At 36.6% G+C, this 18,796-nt stretch overlaps 1 protein-coding gene, 5 non-coding genes and 3 pseudogenes across 7 annotated transcripts; 5 read left to right on the forward strand and 4 right to left on the reverse strand.

The window, feature by feature from the left end:
- Positions 1 to 211: 211 nt before the first annotated feature.
- Positions 212 to 2,805, forward strand: LOC123124916 (50S ribosomal protein L2, chloroplastic-like; annotated as a pseudogene).
- Positions 2,806 to 2,896: 91 nt separating this feature from the next.
- Positions 2,897 to 3,987, reverse strand: LOC123119057 (photosystem II protein D1-like; annotated as a pseudogene). The gene has a single exon (XR_006458407.1). The product of XR_006458407.1 is annotated as a photosystem II protein D1-like (transcript).
- LOC123119058 (maturase K-like) lies at positions 3,891 to 5,318 on the reverse strand. Its single transcript, XM_044538700.1, has one exon. It carries the CDS (start codon positions 5,197 to 5,199, stop codon positions 4,504 to 4,506), a length of 696 nt encoding a protein of 231 aa, XP_044394635.1. The 5' UTR covers positions 5,200 to 5,318; the 3' UTR covers positions 3,891 to 4,503.
- A 5,022-nt stretch (positions 5,319 to 10,340) lies between these two features.
- On the reverse strand, positions 10,341 to 10,428 carry TRNAS-GCU (transfer RNA serine (anticodon GCU)). Its single transcript has one exon. It is a non-coding gene; the product is annotated as a tRNA-Ser (tRNA).
- Positions 10,429 to 11,413: 985 nt separating this feature from the next.
- LOC123119059 (photosystem II D2 protein-like) lies at positions 11,414 to 12,493 on the forward strand (annotated as a pseudogene).
- A 1,506-nt stretch (positions 12,494 to 13,999) lies between these two features.
- On the reverse strand, positions 14,000 to 14,087 carry TRNAS-UGA (transfer RNA serine (anticodon UGA)). Its single transcript has one exon. It is a non-coding gene; the product is annotated as a tRNA-Ser (tRNA).
- An 822-nt stretch (positions 14,088 to 14,909) lies between these two features.
- TRNAG-GCC (transfer RNA glycine (anticodon GCC)) lies at positions 14,910 to 14,980 on the forward strand. Its single transcript has one exon. It is a non-coding gene; the product is annotated as a tRNA-Gly (tRNA).
- Positions 14,981 to 17,440: 2,460 nt separating this feature from the next.
- On the forward strand, positions 17,441 to 17,512 carry TRNAT-GGU (transfer RNA threonine (anticodon GGU)). The gene has a single exon. It is a non-coding gene; the product is annotated as a tRNA-Thr (tRNA).
- A 505-nt stretch (positions 17,513 to 18,017) lies between these two features.
- Positions 18,018 to 18,099, forward strand: TRNAY-AUA (transfer RNA tyrosine (anticodon AUA)). Its single transcript has one exon. It is a non-coding gene; the product is annotated as a tRNA-Tyr (tRNA).
- The last annotated feature ends 697 nt before the right edge of the window (positions 18,100 to 18,796 follow it).

The raw sequence follows: 18,796 nt of genomic DNA on the forward strand, positions 1-18,796 counted from the left end.
TCAATAGAATTGGATCCATTCCAAATAGCGAGAATTAGGATTCTTGATCCCGCTCAATCTCTCTTTCAATTCGAGGATCCAGAGAGGTGTTTTCATAGTCATCTCTGAATATTTGCCATCTCGGAATATTTTCGATTTCATTTTTCTATGATATGTCTTTCTATATGAAAATTGGTTATTTACGATGTACGATGATCCCTGATAAGCATCCATGGCTGAATGGTTAAAGCGCTCAACTCATAATTGGTAAATTTGCGGGTTCAATTCCTGCTGGATGCACACGAACGGGAACATTCCATAAGTCTATTGGAACTGGCTCTCTATCCATGGAATCTCATCCATCATCCATACATAACGAATTGGTATGGTATATTCATACCATAACATAAGAACAATAAGAACTCGAATTCTTATCGATACTGGAACTCAGAGCATAGGAGGGAAAGTCGATTTATGGATGGAATCCAATACGCAGTATTTACAGAAAAAAGTCTTCGTTTATTGGGATAGAATCAATATACTTTTAATGTCGAATCGGGATTCACTAAGACAGAAATAAAGCATTGGGTCGAACTCTTCTTTGGTGTTAAGGTGGTAGCTGTGAATAGCCATCGACTACCTGGAAATGGTAGAAGAATAGGACCTATTCTGGGCCATACAATGCATTACAGACGTATGATCATTACCCTTCAACCGGGTTATTCTATTCCACTTCTAGATAGAGAAAAAAACTAAAGGAGAATACTTAATAATACGGCGAAACATTTATACAAAACACCTATCCCGAGCACACACAAGGGAACCGTAGACAGGCAAGTGAAATCCAATCCACGAAATAATTTGATCCATGGACGGCACCGTTGTGGTAAAGGTCGTAATTCCAGAGGAATCATTACCGCAAGGCATAGAGGGGGAGGTCATAAGCGCCTATACCGTAAAATAGATTTTTGACGGAATCAAAAAGACATATCTGGTAGAATCGTAACCATAGAATACGACCCTAATCGAAATGCATACATTTGTCTCATACACTATGGGGATGGTGAGAAGAGATATATTTTACATCCCAGAGGGGCTATAATTGGAGATACTATTGTTTCTGGTACAAAAGTTCCTATATCAATGGGAAATGCCCTACCTTTGAGTGCGGTTTGAACTATTGATTTACGTAATTGGAAGTAACCAATTAGGTTAACGACGAAACCTAGAAATCGATCACTGATCCAATTTGACTACCTCTATGGGATAGACCTCAACAGAAAACTGTTGAGTAACGGCAGCAAGTGATTGAGTTCAGTAGTTCCTCATAGAAAATTATTGGCTCTAGAGATATGGTAATATGGAGAAGACAAAATTGTTTGAAGCACGCACAGAACCGGAAGTGCCCCTTGTTTCAAAGAGAGGAGGACGGGTTATTCACATTTAATTTGATGGTCAGAGGCAAATTGAAAGCTAAGCGGTGGTAATTAAGACCCCCGGGGGAAAATAGGGATGTCTCCTACGTTACCCATAATATGTGGAAGTATCGACGTAATTTCATAGAGTCATTCGATCTGAATGCTACATGAAGAACATAAGCCAGATGACGGAACGCAGAGACCTAGGATGTAGAAGATCATAACATGAGCGATTCGACAGATTTGGATTCCTTACCTATATATCCACTCATGTGGTACTTCATCATATGATTCATATAAGATCCATCTGTCTAGAGATCGTCATATACATCTAGAAAGCCGTATGCTTTGGAAGAAGCTTGTACAGTTTGGGAAGGGGTTTTTTGAGAGAAAAGAAGAATCTACTTCAACCGATATGCCCTTAGGCACGGCCATGCATAACATAGAAATCACACGTGGAAGGGGTGGGAAATTAGCTAGAGCAGCAGGTGCTGTAGCGAAACTCATTGCAAAAGAGGGTAAATCGGCCACTTTAAGATTACCATTTGGGGAGGTCCGTTTAGTATCCCAAAACTGCTTAGCAACAGTCGGACAAGTGGGTAATGTTGGGGTGAACCAAAAAAGTTTGGGTAGAGCCGGATCTAAGTATTGGCTAGGTAAACGCCCCGTAGTAAGAGGGGTAGTTATGAACCCTGTGGACCACCCCCATGGGGGCGGTGAAGGGAAAGCTCTCATTGGTAGAAAAAAAACCCACAACCCCTTGGGGTTATCCTGCGCTTGGAAGAAGAACTAGGAAAAGGAAAAAATATAGCGATAGTTTTATTCTTCGTCGCCATAAGTAAATACGTAACTAGGAATATGGAAAATTGCATTTTTGGAATTTGCAATAATGCGATGGGCGAACGACGGGAATTGAACCCGCGCATGGTGGATTCACAATCCACTGCCTTGATCCACTTGGCTACATCCGCCCCTTATCCAGCTAAAGGATTTTTTGCTTTTTTCCATTGATCATTATTCTATTTATTCTGACCTCCGTACTTCGATCGAGATATTGGACATAGAATGCCACTCTTTAAAAAGGAAAAAAGGAGTAATCAGCTGTGACACGAAAAAAACGAATCCTTTTGTAGCTCATCATTTATTGGCAAAGATAGAAAAGGTCAATATGAAGGAGGAGAAAGAAACAATAGTAACGTGGTCCCGGGCATCTAGCATTCTACCCACAATGGTTGGCCATACAATCACGATTCATAATGGAAAGGAACATATACCTATTTACATAACAAATCCTATGGTAGGTCGCAAATTGGGGGAATTCGTGCCTACTCGGCATTTCACGAGTTATGAAAATGCAAGAAAGGATACTAAATCTCGTCGTTAACTGAATTCTGAATAGAAAGATTAAGAAGAAAAAAAGATTCAAAATAAAGACAGAAATACCCAATATCTTGCTAGAACAAGATATTGGGTATTTCTGTCTTTTCTTTCTTCAAAAATTCTTATATGTTAGCAGAAAAACCTTATCCATTAATAGATGGAACTTCAACAGCAGCTAAGTCTAGAGGGAAGTTGTGAGCATTATGTTCGTGCATTACTTCCATACCAAGGTTAGCACGGTTGATGATATCAGCCCAAGTATTAATAACGCGACCTTGACTATCAACTACAGATTGGTTGAAATTGAAACCATTTAGGTTGAAAGCCATAGTACTAATACCTAAAGCAGTGAACCAGATTCCTACTACAGGCCAAGCAGCCAAGAAGAAGTGTAAAGAACGAGAGTTGTTGAAACTAGCATATTGGAAGATTAGTTGGCCAAAATAACCATGAGCAGCCACAATATTATAAGTTTCTTCCTCTTGACCAAATTTGTAACCCTCATTAGGAGATTCATTTTCAGTAGTTTCCCTGATCAAACTAGAGGTTACCAAGGAACCATGCATAGCACTGAATAGGGAACCGCCGAATACACCAGCTACACCTAACATGTGGAATGGATGCCTAAGGATGTTGTGCTCTGCCTGGAATACAATCATAAAGTTGAAAGTACCAGAGATTCCTAAAGGCATACCATCAGAAAAGCTTCCTTGACCAATAGGGTAAATCAAGAAAACAGCAGTAGCAGCTGCAACAGGAGCTGAATATGCAACAGCAATCCAAGGACGCATACCCAGACGGAAACTAAGTTCCCACTCACGACCCATATAACAAGCTACACCAAGTAAGAAGTGTAGAACAATTAGCTCATAAGGACCACCATTGTATAACCACTCATCAACAGATGCAGCTTCCCAAATTGGGTAAAAGTGCAATCCGATCGCCGCAGAAGTAGGGATAATAGCACCAGAGATAATATTGTTTCCATAAAGTAAAGAACCAGAAACAGGCTCACGAATACCATCAATATCTACTGGAGGGGAAGCGATGAAGGCGATAATACAGAAGTTGCGGTCAATAAGGTAGGGATCATCAAAACACCGAACCATCCGATGTAAAGACGATTTTCAGTGCTAGTTATCCAGTTGCAGAAGCGACCCCACAGGCTTGTACTTTCGCGTCTCTCTAAAATTGCAGTCATGGTAAGATCTTGGTTTATTCAAATTGCAAGGACTCCCAAGCACACGTATTAACTAGAATATAGATAATAGAAGGCTTGTTATTTAACAGTATAACATAGACTATATACCAATGTCAACCAAGTCAGCCCAAAGATTAGCTATCCATATAACTAAATTAACCAAACCAATAATTTTGTATTTGTAAATGAAGTGAGTCAAAGTTAAAAACTTTGATGAGTCTTTTCTATATGGGTTGCCCGGGACTCGAACCCGGAACTAGTCGGATGGAGTAGATAATTCTTCCTTGTTACAATAGAGAAAAATCCCTCCCCAAATCGTGCTTGCATTTTTCATTGCACACGACTTTCCCTATGTAGAAATAGCCAATTTCTATTCCAAAGAGGAAGTTCTACTAATTTTTTTAATTAGTAAGTTGATTCACGTACTCTTTATTATAATAAAAAGAACATTTCAGAATGAAAAATAGAAAAGTTTTTTCTTGATCATTTATCAACCCTTTCCTGTTTCTTAATTTCGTCTAATGATTAATTAAGAGGGTTGACCAGGTCATTGATACGTATAATATCCAAATACCAAATACGGTCAGTGTTTGATCCACGGAAAGAAAAAAGAGTTGTTTTGGTGAACATCAAAGAAAAAACTTGCTCTTCTTCCATAAAAAATTCTTCTAAAAATGCCGAACCCAATCGTTGCATAAAAGTTCGTACCGTGCTTTTATGTTTCCGAGCTAAAGTTCTAGCGCATGAAAGTCGAAGTATATACTTTAGTCGATACAAAGTCCATTTTTTCGAAGATCCACTATGATAATGAAAAAGATTTCTACATATCCGACCAAATCGATCAAGAATATCCCAATCTGATAAATCTGTCCAAATGGGTTTACTAATAGGATGCCCCGATCCAGTACAAAATTGAGCTTTTGATAAGTATCCTATGAGGAGAGTAGCGGGGACTATGGTATCGAATTTTTTCATTCGAGTATCTATTAGAAATGAATTCTCCAGCATTTGATTCCTTACTAACAAAGAAATTTTTGGTACACTTGAAAGGTACCCCATAAAATCGAAGCAAGAGTTTGCTAATCGGTTTATATGGATTCTTCGCAGCTGAGTCCAAAAACAGAAATAATATTGCCAGAAATTGATAAGGTAGCATTTCCATTTCTTCTTCAAAAAAAGTGCCTTTTGATGCAAGAATTGCCTTTCCTTGATATCGAACATAATGCATAAGAGGATCCATAAAGAACCATAGGGTTTTCCGAGAAAAACCAGGGTACATTATCCCAAAATGTTCCATCTTCCTAGAAAAGTGGATTCATTCCAGAAAAGTTCGAGAAGATGCTAATGGTAAGCAAGAAGATTGTTTACGAAGAAACAACAACAAAAATTCATATTCTGATACATAAGAGTTATATAGGAATCGAAATAGTCTTTTATTTTCTTTTTGAAAATAAAAAATGGATTTCATTGAAGTAATAAAACTATTCCAATTCGAATAATAGTTGAGAAAGAATCGCAATAAATGCAAAGATGGAACATCTTGGATACGGTATTGAAGGAGTTGAACCAGGATTTCCAAATGGATAGGATAGGGTATTTCTATATGTGATAGATAATCCAAATGCAAAAATTTGTCTTCTAAAAAGGGAAATATTGAATGAATAGAGCGTAAATTCTGAAACTTTGGTATTTCTTTTTCTTTCAGACAAAATAATTCCCGTAGCGAGAATGGGATTTCCACAACGATCGCAAACCCTTCAGATAGAATCTGAGAATAAAACTCAGAATAAAAATAATTTTTGTAATCCAATAATCGATCTTGGTTAGGATGATTTCCCGAGTTATCCAAAAAATTCTGCTGATACATTCGAATAATTAAACGTTTCACAAGTAGTGAACTAAATTTCTTGTTATTACAACTAACAACTATTTCCACAGGTTCAGAACCATTTAATCCATAATGGTGGGCAAATGCATAAATATATTCCTGAAAGAGAAGTGGGTAGACAAAGTATTGTTGACGAGATTTATGTTTTTCTGAATACCCTTCGAATTTTTCCATTTGTATTTCTACTTGAATCAGAGAGAAGAAGCATTTCTCGGTTTATCGAATGATGATACATAGTGCAATACGGTCAAAACAGGGTGTTGCATTTTTAATACAAACCCTGGAAAGAAAGGGAGTCTAATCCACAGATCTTTTTCTGCTCCTTTTCTACCCAATTAGTTTATGTTTGTTCTAATTAAAAAAAGAACAGAACAAGTTTTTTATTTTTGCAGGCCAATCGCTCTTTTGACTTTGGAATACAGCCTCTTTATCAATATACTGCTTCTTTTACACATTCAATCCATAACATCCCTTATTCAATACATAATCAAGAATAATTAGGATTTCTAAAAAAAGAAAAAATAAAGGGTCCACTCATAGGAAAGCCCAACCTTTCCCCGCATCCGGCACTAATCTATTTTTAACGTCTAATTAGAGTGGGGAATCATTCCAATTAGGAAGTTCAGCTCGTTGCTTTTTATTTTACCAGAATTGGAGCCAGGCTCTATCCATTTATTCATTAGACCCAGAAAATCGTAATTTTGGATTCCATTCAAAAAAGATTGATTTTATTAAGACATGCTATTTTTTCCATTCATTACCTTTGAGGATCAGTCGTGGTCTTCTAGACTCTACCAAGAGTATGGACGAATTTGTTGTTTCATCCAAATGTGTAAAAGATCATAGTCGCACTTAAAAGCTGAGTACTCTACCATTGAGTTAGCAACCCAGATAAAAAAAGGATCTTAGATACGATCGAAATCCAAAAATCAATGGAATTACACCGTGCGCTTCTGTCAAAACATTGAACTAGCAAGACATCAATAGATTTTTTTATCGACCATGAAAAACACTCAAATGCCAAATAGAACAGGTCCGGTTAAATTCCACTAAAGTAAAGTTAAAAAAAGAGCGACCCTAATCAGGATGGCCAAATTCTTCTTATTTTTAGCGATTTTTATTTAAAAAATATATTATATTGTATGAGAATACATGCAAGAGGAACACCCTTATCATTTGAGCGAAGTGTAGGCGAAAAAATTGAATATGGAGTGACGATAAAGAGACCCATCTATCTACAAATTCTATTTGTTCAATAGACCTTTGTCAATGGAAATACAATGGTAAGAAAACAAATTAGATAGAAAAAGTAAATAAAATAGGGGCTTATGTTGAATTGGCACGATATAATATAAATCCAAATAGGATTAAAAAAGAGGTAAATTGTGTCTAAATAATTAGACAACTAGGAATACTAATAATCTTCTCCTATCCTACTTTTTGATTCATTTAGTTCTTCAATTAACTCAAAGTTCTTTCTTTTTCTTTAAAGAATTCCGCCTTCCTTAAAATATCATAAACAGTTCTTGTTGGTTGAGCACCCTTTTCAAGGAAATAGAGAATAGCTGGAACATTTAAACAAGTTTGATTCTTTATCGGATCATAAAAACCTACTTTTTGAAGATCTCTTCCTTCTCTTCGAGATCGAACATCAATTGCAACGATTCGATAGACAGCTTATTGGGATAGATGTAGATAAACAACGCCCCCCTAGAAACGGATAGGAGGTTTTCTCCTCATACGGCTCGAGAAAATGATTCGAATTTCTGTCGATAATAATAGAAATTAGACTATGACGTGCATTAATTTCCTTACATAAAAAACAAATTTCATTTATACTCATGACTCAAGTGGGCTAATTTTGCCTGACAAACTTCGAAGGCAAAATCCTTCCAAAAAATTTGAGTCGTCTTTAAACTCTTTTCTTTTTCTCATTTCGAACGAATTGACTTTTATTCCTTATTCTGATCCAACTCTGTTGTTGAGACAATTGAAAATTGTGTTTACTTGTTCTGGAATCCTATATCTTTGATTTGTGAAATCCTTGGGTTTAGACATTACTTCGGGAATTCCTATTTTTTTTCTTTCAAAAGAGTAGCAACATACCCTTTTTTCTTATTTCCTTCGATAAAGCATTTATCTCTTCTATAGAAATCTAATAAGAGGGATTGATTCTGAAATACTTTTATTGGACTTTATTCTTATTTTAACCTTTCGATTTATTTCTATATTAAGGATAGACTGACAAAGTTGGCCTAATTTATTAGTTTTCACTAACCCTAGATTCTTTCCCTTGATAAAAAAATTCTGTCCTCTCGAGCTCCATCGTGTACTATGTTACTTAAACCAAGCGCAAATTTGGTTCGGAACGAATAGAACAGGCTATGTCGAGCCAAGAGCATTTTCATTACTATGGAAAATGATGGATAGAAAAATCCACAATCGATCATGTCCTTCAAGTCGCATGTTGCTTTCTACCACATCGTTTTAAACGAAGTTTTACCATAACAAACATTCCTCTTTTCATTGCAAAGTGGTATAGAGAATTGATCCAATATGGATGGAATCATGAATAGTCATTGGTTTAGTTTTTTTATACTAATTAAAACTTGCTATCTATGGAGCAATATGGATAAAAGAAAGTAAGTATTTATCCGGGAAGCCTCCGCCAAGATCCAATTTATTTAAACCCATATTAAAATTCTATCATATGAATGAAACATAGTTTGAAAAAGACGACTAACAAGTTTGCGTAAAACTTATTTATTCTTAAATTTCCACCCTCAACGGATGGCTCGAGATGATCAATCTTGAAGTGAGAAAAGAAGGATTGACTCTTCCTCAATAAATAAACTATCAACCTCCAAAAAAGTTTAATTAATTTAATTACTAGAATTAGAATTCTAGTAGTAATATATTTTTCAGTACAAAAAAACAATTAACTATAATAACTAAATAAACTATTCCAATGAAAAGAGTGAAAGTTTTTGGTAGATAAGAATTCTCGTACTTCTTCAACTCGAATACCAAAAGGAAGAAAAAAATATGACTAAGTGATTTTATAGTAGAGGCATATCCTGAATGTGCTTGATAGATCCCATTTTTCATGAAAATAAAGATAGTCAATTTGACTGGACTTAAGACTTTATTATGTTTTCTGAGAAAGAATAAGATATCATTATTCTCTTTAATACACTTTTGTCTCGTACGGAATACTATATGATTTCACCGTTTGTTTCATCAGAAACAATCTGGGACGGAAGGATTCGAACCTCCGAGTAACGGGACCAAAACCCGCTGCCTTACCACTTGGCCACGCCCCATTTCGGGTTTTATGCGACACTAATAAACACTAGTATGTTTATTTGTTATTCGTCAATACCATTTCAATTACATAAAAAAGGAGGGATATTCTCTTGCTAGTATTCTACACATGCGGATAATATAGAATCAAAAAAATGCATTGATCATTACATGGAATTCTATTAAGATATTATATGAAAGTCGAATTTATTCCACTCTCATTTGAGAGTGCAAATACAAGGAGGTATTTTGTGTTTGGGAAAGTCCGAAGAAAAAAGATTTTGAATCTGCCTTTTCCTTCTTTCCCTTAAAAAAATAACTCAAGAAAAAACCAATTATTTACTCTACAAGAATGAAATGCTTGTTATGCCTAATATACTTAGTTTAACATGTATCTGTTTTAATTCTGTTCTTTATCCTACTAGTTTTTTCTTTGCCAAATTACCCGAAGCTTATGCTATTTTCAATCCAATCATGGATATTATGCCTGTTATACCTCTATTCTTTTTTCTATTAGCCTTTGTTTGGCAAGCTGCTGTAAGTTTTCGATGAAATCTTTAGTACTCTGTATGCCAAATTGAATGATGTGTTCATTCCAAAAAAATTTAAAATGGGTAAAAGCCGAGAAGTTTTATATTTTTATATTATGAACCTTTGATTCTAAAATTTAAATTCTTCTACATTGAATGGGTAGCTACAGCAATAAATTTGGATCAGCCTTTCTACTCCCCTGCACCTAGGTTGGGCAGGTACCTAAAGGTACCTACACAATACCTAACCACCTAACCCTATTTTTGCTATTGATAAGAGTGCTTATTATAAAAGAATTCTTGCAATTTTTTTCAAGAATTCTTTTTTGCATTTTTAGGTATAAAAAAAACCATCCTAGTGGATCCGTGTGGTAAGGAAAAACTGGTAATCTATTCCTTAAAAAAAATCTTGGAGATTATGTAATGCTTACTCTCAAACTTTTTGTTTATACAGTAGTGATATTCTTTGTTTCACTCTTTATCTTTGGATTCTTATCTAATGACCCAGGACGGAATCCGGGACGCGAGGAGTAAAAATTCAGTTTTTTTTTCTTATTGGATTTGTTTCGTACATTTATCTATGAGAAAATCCGGGGGTCAGAATTCTTTCCAATTCGAAAGTCCCAAATGATCCAAGGGAGCGGAAAGAGAGGGATTCGAACCCTCGGTACAAAAAAATTGTACAACGGATTAGCAATCCGCCGCTTTAGTCCACTCAGGCATCTCTCCATGTTCCAAAGCGAAAGGTTTCCGTGATATGATATAGGCAAGAAATAAGAAATAACGGTTGCAAAAAACCCCCTTTTTTTCTTTCAAAAGTCTATGATATTGCCAATTCCATTTTAATTATGTTCTTTTTTCTTAATGTTAATAAAAAAAGAAGAAAATTCTTGTTTTTTTCTAAAAATCGATATTGGCCGAGAGAAATCAAATAGATTTTCTCTTTAGCGAGCATTTCCATATAGGACTTGTTATAATTATAATAAAACAAGCAGGTTATATAAAAAAACGCTTTTTTTGTCGATTATTTATCAAGAAAGCAAAAAGGGTTCTTATCAAATCCACCATAAAATTGTAAAGAAGCATAAACTAAGTAGACCTGACTCCTTTAATAATGCCTCTATCCGCTATTCTGATATATAAATTCGATGTAGATGAAATTGTATAAGCGAATTTTTTTTATTTCCTTAGACTTAGACCGCGCAAGACTAGAATTTTTCGCTATTTACGATTTCATATTCTTGTTACTAGATGTTCTATAGGAATAAGAAGAAATCGCAACTCCTTTGCGCTACACATAAATTGGAATTCGAAGGTCCATTTTTTTTCATAATCCTCTATTTTAGTTCTTCCACCCATGCAATAGAGAGGGAATGGGAAAAGAAGGGTTACTTTTATTTTCATTTTTCCCTTAAAAGATAGACTTTCAAATAGGAGTCTTGGAATAATGCTGAATTCAAAGGTTTATTTCTTTCTATAGTATAAGAAAAACAATTTATTTCTATTTCTATAGTATAAGAAAAACAAATCGAATCAAATTCATGGATTTACCACGACCTCGGTTGTGACTGTGACTCCATAGATAAAAATGGGAAATTTCTCTCTTCGAGACCATTGAAAAAGGGCATTGAACGACAAAGAAATCGTCCACAGATAATAAAACTATCATATGCCTTGGAAAGTGATATGAGGTGCTCGGAAATGGTTGAAGTAATTGAATAGGAGGATCACTATGACTATATCCCTTGGTAGAATTCCTAAAGAAGAAAATGATCTATTTGATACTATGGATGACTGGTTACGAAGGGACCGTTTCGTTTTTGTAGGATGGTCTAGCCTATTGCTCTTTCCTTGTGCTTATTTCGCTTTAGGGGGTTGGTTTACAGGGACAACTTTTGTAACTTCTTGGTATACCCATGGATTGGCTAGTTCCTATTTGGAAGGTTGTAATTTCTTAACCGCAGCAGTTTCTACCCCTGCCAATAGTTTAGCACACTCTTTGTTGCTACTATGGGGGCCCGAAGCACAAGGAGATTTTACTCCTTGGTGTCAATTAGGCGGTCTATGGACTTTTGTAGCTCTCCACGGGGCTTTTGCACTAATAGGTTTCATGTTACGCCAATTTGAACTTGCTCGGTCTGTTCAATTGCGGCCTTATAATGCAATCTCATTCTCTGGTCCAATTGCTGTTTTTGTTTTTGTATTCCTTATTTATCCACTGGGGCAATCTGGTTGGTTCTTTGTGCCGAGTTTTGGCGTAGCAGCGATATTTTGATTCATCCTTTTCTTCCAAGGATTTCATAATTGGACGTTGAACCCATTTCATATGATGGGAGTTGCCGGAGTATTAGGTGCGGCTCTGCTATGCGCTATTCATGGAGCGACCGTAGAAAACACTCTATTTGAGGACGGTGATGGTGCAAATACCTTCCGTGCTTTTAACCCAACTCAAGCTGAAGAAACTTATTCCATGGTCACTGCTAACCGCTTTTGGTCCCAAATCTTTGGTGTTGCTTTTTCCAATAAACGTTGGTTACATTTCTTTATGCTATTTGTACCCGTCACCGGTTTATGGATGAGTGCTATTGGCGTAGTTGGCTTGGCTCTGAACTTACGTGCCTATGACTTTGTTTCCCAGGAAATCCGTGCAGCGGAAGATCCTGAATTTGAGACTTTCTACACCAAAAATATTCTTTTAAACGAGGGTATTCGTGCGTGGATGGCAGCTCAGGATCAGCCTCATGAAAATCTTATATTCCCTGAGGAGGTTCTACCACGTGGAAACGCTCTTTAATGGAACTTTCATTTTAGCTGGTCGTGACCAAGAAACCACCAGCTTTCCTTGGTGGGCTGGGAATGCCAGACTTATCAATTTGTCCGGTAAACTGCTTGGAGCTCATGTAGCCTATGCCGAATTAATCGTATTCTGGGCCGGAGCAATGAACCTATTTGAAGTGGCCCATTTCGTACCAGAAAAGCCCATGTATGGACAAGGGTTGATTTTACTTCCACACTTAGCTACTCTAGGTTGGGGAGTAGGGCCAGGGGGAAGTTCTAGATACTTTTCCGTACTTTGTATCTGGCGTACTTCACCTAATTTCCTCCGCAGTCTTAGGCTTCGGTGGCATTTATCACGCGCTTCTGGGACCCGAGACTCTTGAGGAATCTTTTCCATTCTTTGGTTATGTCTGGAAAGATAGAAATAAAATGACTACAATTTTGGGTATTCACTTAATTTTGTTAGGTCTAGGTGCTTTTCTTCTAGTACTCAAGGCTCTTTATTTTGGCGGTGTATATGATACCTGGGCCCCTGGGGGGAGATGTAAGAAAAATTACCAATTTGACCCTTAGCCCTAGTGTTATATTTGGTTATTTACTAAAATCTCCTTTTGGTGGAGAAGGGTGGATTGTTAGTGTAGATGATTTAGAAGATATAATTGGTGGGCATGTATGGTTGGGTTTTATTTGTGTACTTGGCGGAATTTGGCATATTTTAACCAAACCCTTCGCATGGGCTCGCCGTGCATTTGTATGGTCTGGAGAAGCTTACTTGTCTTATAGTTTAGCTGCTTTATCTGTCTTTGGTTTTATCGCTTGTTGTTTTGTATGGTTCAATAATACAGCTTATCCGAGTGAGTTTTATGGACCCACCGGGCCAGAAGCTTCTCAAGCTCAAGCATTTACTTTTCTAGTTAGAGACCAGCGTCTTGGAGCTAATGTGGGATCCGCTCAAGGACCCACAGGTTTAGGTAAATATCTAATGCGTTCCCCAACTGGGGAGGTTATCTTTGGAGGGGAAACTATGCGTTTTTGGGACCTTCGTGCTCCATGGTTAGAACCTCTAAGGGGCCCCAATGGTTTGGACTTGAGTAGGTTGAAAAAAGACATACAACCTTGGCAAGAACGACGCTCAGCAGAATATATGACCCACGCTCCTTTAGGCTCTTTAAATTCCGTGGGTGGCGTAGCTATCGAGATCAATGCAGTTAATTATGTCTCTCCTAGAAGTTGGTTATCAACTTCTCATTTTGTTCTAGGATTCTTCTTTTTTGTGGGCCATTTATGGCATGCAGGAAGAGCCCGAGCTGCTGCTGCAGGTTTTGAAAAGGGAATCGATCGTGATTTGGAACCTGTTCTTTACATGAACCCTCTTAACTAAGATTTTCTTATTTATACCTGTTCTACTTTTTTTCTGTTCTGGCTCGGTTATTCCATCTAGCCGAGCCATTCATTCCTTTTTATGAAAGAAAGATAAGGGACAGGAAAAAAATGAAAGAAACAAACGTATTCAATAAGCAAAAGGAGAGAGAGGGATTCGAACCCTCGATAGTTCCTAGAACTATACCGGTTTTCAAGACCGGAGCTATCAACCACTCAGCCATCTCTCCACAGCCTAATCCTTATTTTACTCCTACAAATAGAACAAAGCCATATTAAAAATAAAAAGATTTATTAGCCTCTAGAAAGATATCAGATACAAGTTCCTTTTCGATATATCTCTGTATACTGTATACACGGATACAGGATCCGCTATACCCGCTTGTGAAATAAAGAGTAAATAATCTCTTCTCACCCCCATATCCAAATAAAAAAGCGGTTTAAGTAATAAATTTGAATTAAAGAGAAGAATCAATGGATTCATGATTAAACCCCTCCTACTTCTTGTATTTTTTTACAATTTTGGTTTAAGTGAGGGATCAAATATGTAGTCAACTTTATTTGATGGTAGCTTGGAGGATTAGAAATATGACTATTGCTTTCCAATTAGCTGTTTTTGCATTAATTGCGACTTCCTCGGTCTTAGTAATTAGTGTACCCCTTGTTTTGGTTCTCCTGATGGTTGGTCAAATAATAAAAATGTTGTATTTTCCGGTACATCATTATGGATTGGACTAGTCTTTCTCGTAGCTATTCTGAATTCTCTCATTTCTTAAATTAAATTTGGTTAATATTTATTAACCCCATAAAAAGAAATAATAAAGGCCATTTCTTCTAAAAAATTAGAATAGTGAGACGTATTAAAACGCAATTTGCGTTCCGAATTGCTAGCTCTTCTCTTTCAGTATTATGAAATTCCATTCCCATTAGAATATTCATTCACAGATAATAAAAAAAGGAAAACTCTAATATAATAGAAAATGAAATGAAACGGTCGACCCAGACATAGAAGGTCGACCCAGGCGGATATACGCTATAAAATATATACCGTAGCGAGCGTAGTTCAATGGTAAAATATCTCCTTGCCAAGGAGAAGATACGGGTTCGATTCCCGCCGCTCGCCCACTTAATTTATCAAAGTACTATGATAAAAAGTTTAGTCTAGTTAACTGTTTAACTACTTATATTAAATTAAGTATTAATTAGGTGTTAGTCTAGTGCCGTATCCCTTACTATCTTACCCTTCCTTTGCATCCCACTCAAAAAAAGAGGGCGCTCCGGAGGCAGAAATAGAACTCGCCAACAGAGCTCCAAAAATTGGGTATTAACTGGGACAAACAACGGGCAAACTTTTTTTAAAGGGAAGAGAGAGGTAGACTGTCCCTTTCGTTTCATTTTTATTTTCTGTAGGGTAGGGAGAAGCCTTGCGCCTTCTTTTTTTGAAGGCAAGTGACTTCGCAAACTGCTCAATTTTGCCCTCTAGGGCCAGGAACTAATGAATAAAAAAGGGTTGGATACGCCCCTCTACCATATCTAGAGAAATAGAATAGTCCTTTTATACAGACTGCTAAGTGCGGAGACGGGAATCGAACCCGTGACCTCAAGTTTATGAGCCTCGTGAGCTACCAAACTGCTCTACTCCGCTCTGGTGGACAAAAAAGGCTTGAATACAAGCCTCTAACATGTCTAGACAAAGAGAATACTCCTTTTATACAGAATGGAGCGGGTAGCGGGAATCGAACCCGCATCGTTAGCTTGGAAGGCTAGGGGTTATAGTCGACGCTGGTTGATTATTTTTAACGTCTCTAATTCAAAACCGAACATGAAATTTTGATTTCACTCGGCTCCTTTATGGATATTCTCACCACTTAACATCCATGTCAGCTTTTCTATTTGAATGGAACCAAAGCTCTCCGCTTTCTAGATGATCCTTATAGAGTAGGAGATAGAAATTCTATCGAAATCCATCTAATCTACTTACTTCGTTCCCTAATTTCATTCAAGAGATCCTGAGGAAAAGAATTGGGTTTCCACCGAGCTGAAACAATATGCGGATGGTTCTAGTAAACCAAAACTATCGTTTTTTAGCTATTTGGCTTCCTTATTCCTTATTTTAAGAAGATTTAGTTACGATTGGAAATCAACTTTTTTGTATCTTCATCCATAGATCCTTTACTCATATTTTCAAAATTGGAATACTTAATCCAATGCAAAATTATGCTTCGCGACTCTGTACTCATAATCCTATTTTTATTTTGGATGCAATTTAAATTAGTCTTTGGATACAAATCGCCAGAATGTATATTCTTCATCAATATGCTATTGAGAGGAAAAGGATTTAATCCTTTATAAGAACTAAAGTTTTCATCGGGATATAAAAATAAAAAACTTAAGGATGCCTTAAGTATATCATTTCAAATTCAGTTATTTTATAGAACGAATCACACTTTTACCACTAAACTATACCCGCTACATTGTAGATTATGGTATAAATGGTACCCTTTGTCAAGGATAGCCATTTGACAAGAAGGCTAATTCCCCCTTATTGAATCAGATGGAGAAGGCTCATGACACTGAGCCGTTGGTACTTCTACTTCGATCGCTCGCCTTTACTTTAGGATTTAGATAGCCCCTCTGTTCTGTAAAAAAAAAATTCTTACCATGCTAATAGCGCCTGAACCAAATGTATTTATTTTGATTAGGATCCTATTCTACGGTTACGACTACAATAATAATTATTTACTTTGCAAGGACGTAAGTGTGTCAGACTGCTAAATTGTTTTATTATTCCTACAATATAAACTAGGGGATATAGGGGGTAACACTGTCCCCATAAATTCCTTTTTCCTTTTCTTTTTTGTCCAGAATTGAACAAAAAAGAAATTATGGAAGATGTTTTCTTCCCCCATTAAGTCCGAGCCATAGAGTAAGAGTGAGATGAGTTTTCCAAATTCATCATAGACTTTCCCTATGGCTTGATAGAAGTAAGCAGCAAAGAGTCGTAACTTAAAGAAAAAAACGGACAGGGCCGACAGATTTACCTGATGTAAAGAAGATCCTAAAAGTCTCTGATTAGTCGACTCTCTCCATTTAACACTTTCCTCTCTCTCCTTTTTTCCACTGACTCAATTCTAGTTTATTAGATTCTTGTTTAAAAGAATGAAAAAAGTTCAATAGAACTAAGAACACATAAAAAATAGCATAGAGGATCAAGGCCATTACCAAAAGTTCCTCCCAAGGATCCTATATCCTATTGGGTATCTGTTCCCCGCCTTTTCCCGATAGGATCGGAAATCTTATATTTTCCATATCCATATACCGTTGAATCCTTGGGGTTCCAGAATCCGCCTATTTTACTAGTCTTCGGAAACGGAAAACCCTGAACCAAGAAGAGTTGGATATGTTATGTAGGGTATGTTTTTTTTATTAATTTTATTTTGAGCTCTCAAGATATCGATATATACATATACAATCTCTACATAATGTCTCTCTCTCTATATATATATTATATATATAATATGTACATTATGCAGTAGACCCATAATGGGAAATCCAAGTGGCTAATTTTTGAATTAAATAAAAAGCCCTTTTAACTCAGTGGTAGAGTAATGCCATGGTAAGGCATAAGTCATCGGTTCAAATCCGATAAAGGGCTTTTTAAATTAGTGGTAGAGTAATCTCGTGCTAAGACGTAAGTCGTTGGTTCGAATCTGATAGACTACTTTTCTACTAAATTGATTCACTTTTGTTCTTTGTTTTTCAAACTTTCTCTATATTTTTAGAGAATTTTATGACTTAGTGCAGGATGGATGCATTTTTGGTCTGAACACTAAATGAAGCACGGAGAATTAATCTATAACGATCAACTAAAAAATCCTAGATGAAAACAGAACAGAAAAGTTGGAAAAACTCTTTGCTTTGGATCTATTTATACTTTTCGAGTATATTGACAATTCCAAAAAACTGCTCATACTATGATTATAGTATAATCACGAGCGGTTGTATATGGCCCTATCGTCTAGTGATGCCCCTATCGTCTAGTGGTTCAGGACATCTCTCTTTCAAGGAGGCAGCGGGGATTCGACTTCCCCTGGGGGTAGGGAGTATTATGAAAGGAGGTTAATCATAGATTAGCAAAAACCCTAGAATAAATTCTTCCTGGGTCGATGCCCTAGTGGTTAATGGGGACGGACTATAAATTCGTTGACAATGTCTACGCTGGTTCAAATCCAGCTCGGCCCAAACCAAAAAACTAGGGCTTCGTGAGTATGAACTAAATCCTTTTGTTTTTCTTCCATAAAATAAAATGTCTGATCTACAGAAATAAAAGATAAAGAAAAAAGGGAATTTTTTTCTAATCCATATCTCCCTCATTCCTTTCTTACAAACAAAAGAGTTTTTCTTATTGAAGGTTGGATTATTATCCATTTTTAGTGATAAAAATCACGACATACTAGTTATGTCACTCTCACTATACCCACGTATAATATAATATGTGGGTATGTAGTATATGATTCGTCTATTTCTTAGAGTACGAAAGACGAATCGAATATTATTATGGTTCTATTTAGGAATGGGTATGCCATACACCCCGCGGGGATTGTAGTTCAATTGGTCAGAGCACCGCCCTGTCAAGGCGGAAGCTGCGGGTTCGAGCCCCGTCAGTCCCGAACTAGGGTTCAATGAATGGAGAAATTGATATTTCCTTTTTCCATGAAAAAAAGGGGCAAGGAGCAAGATCAAATACCCACAGGGCACCCTTACTTCACTTTTTTATTTTGCATCCCTCATTAAAGAGGGAGGGAAGGCATATAGGAATTTTTTTTCACTACTCCCGATCGATAAAGATAAAGAAAGACACACATACGATATGTGGATTAGTAGAATTTAGGATATTATATTACTCTATCTTTCTTTATGATGATACCATCCTCATCTT

The sequence above is a fragment of the Triticum aestivum genome, chromosome 5D, assembly GCF_018294505.1.
Source record: "Triticum aestivum cultivar Chinese Spring chromosome 5D, IWGSC CS RefSeq v2.1, whole genome shotgun sequence".
In the NCBI taxonomy this organism is placed as follows: domain Eukaryota; kingdom Viridiplantae; phylum Streptophyta; class Magnoliopsida; order Poales; family Poaceae; genus Triticum; species Triticum aestivum.

Excerpts from the sequence above, each read along its gene's own strand:
- LOC123119058 (XM_044538700.1), bottom strand. The coding sequence starts at position 5,199 with ATGTTCGATATCAAGGAAAGGCAATTCTTGCATCAAAAGGCACTTTTT.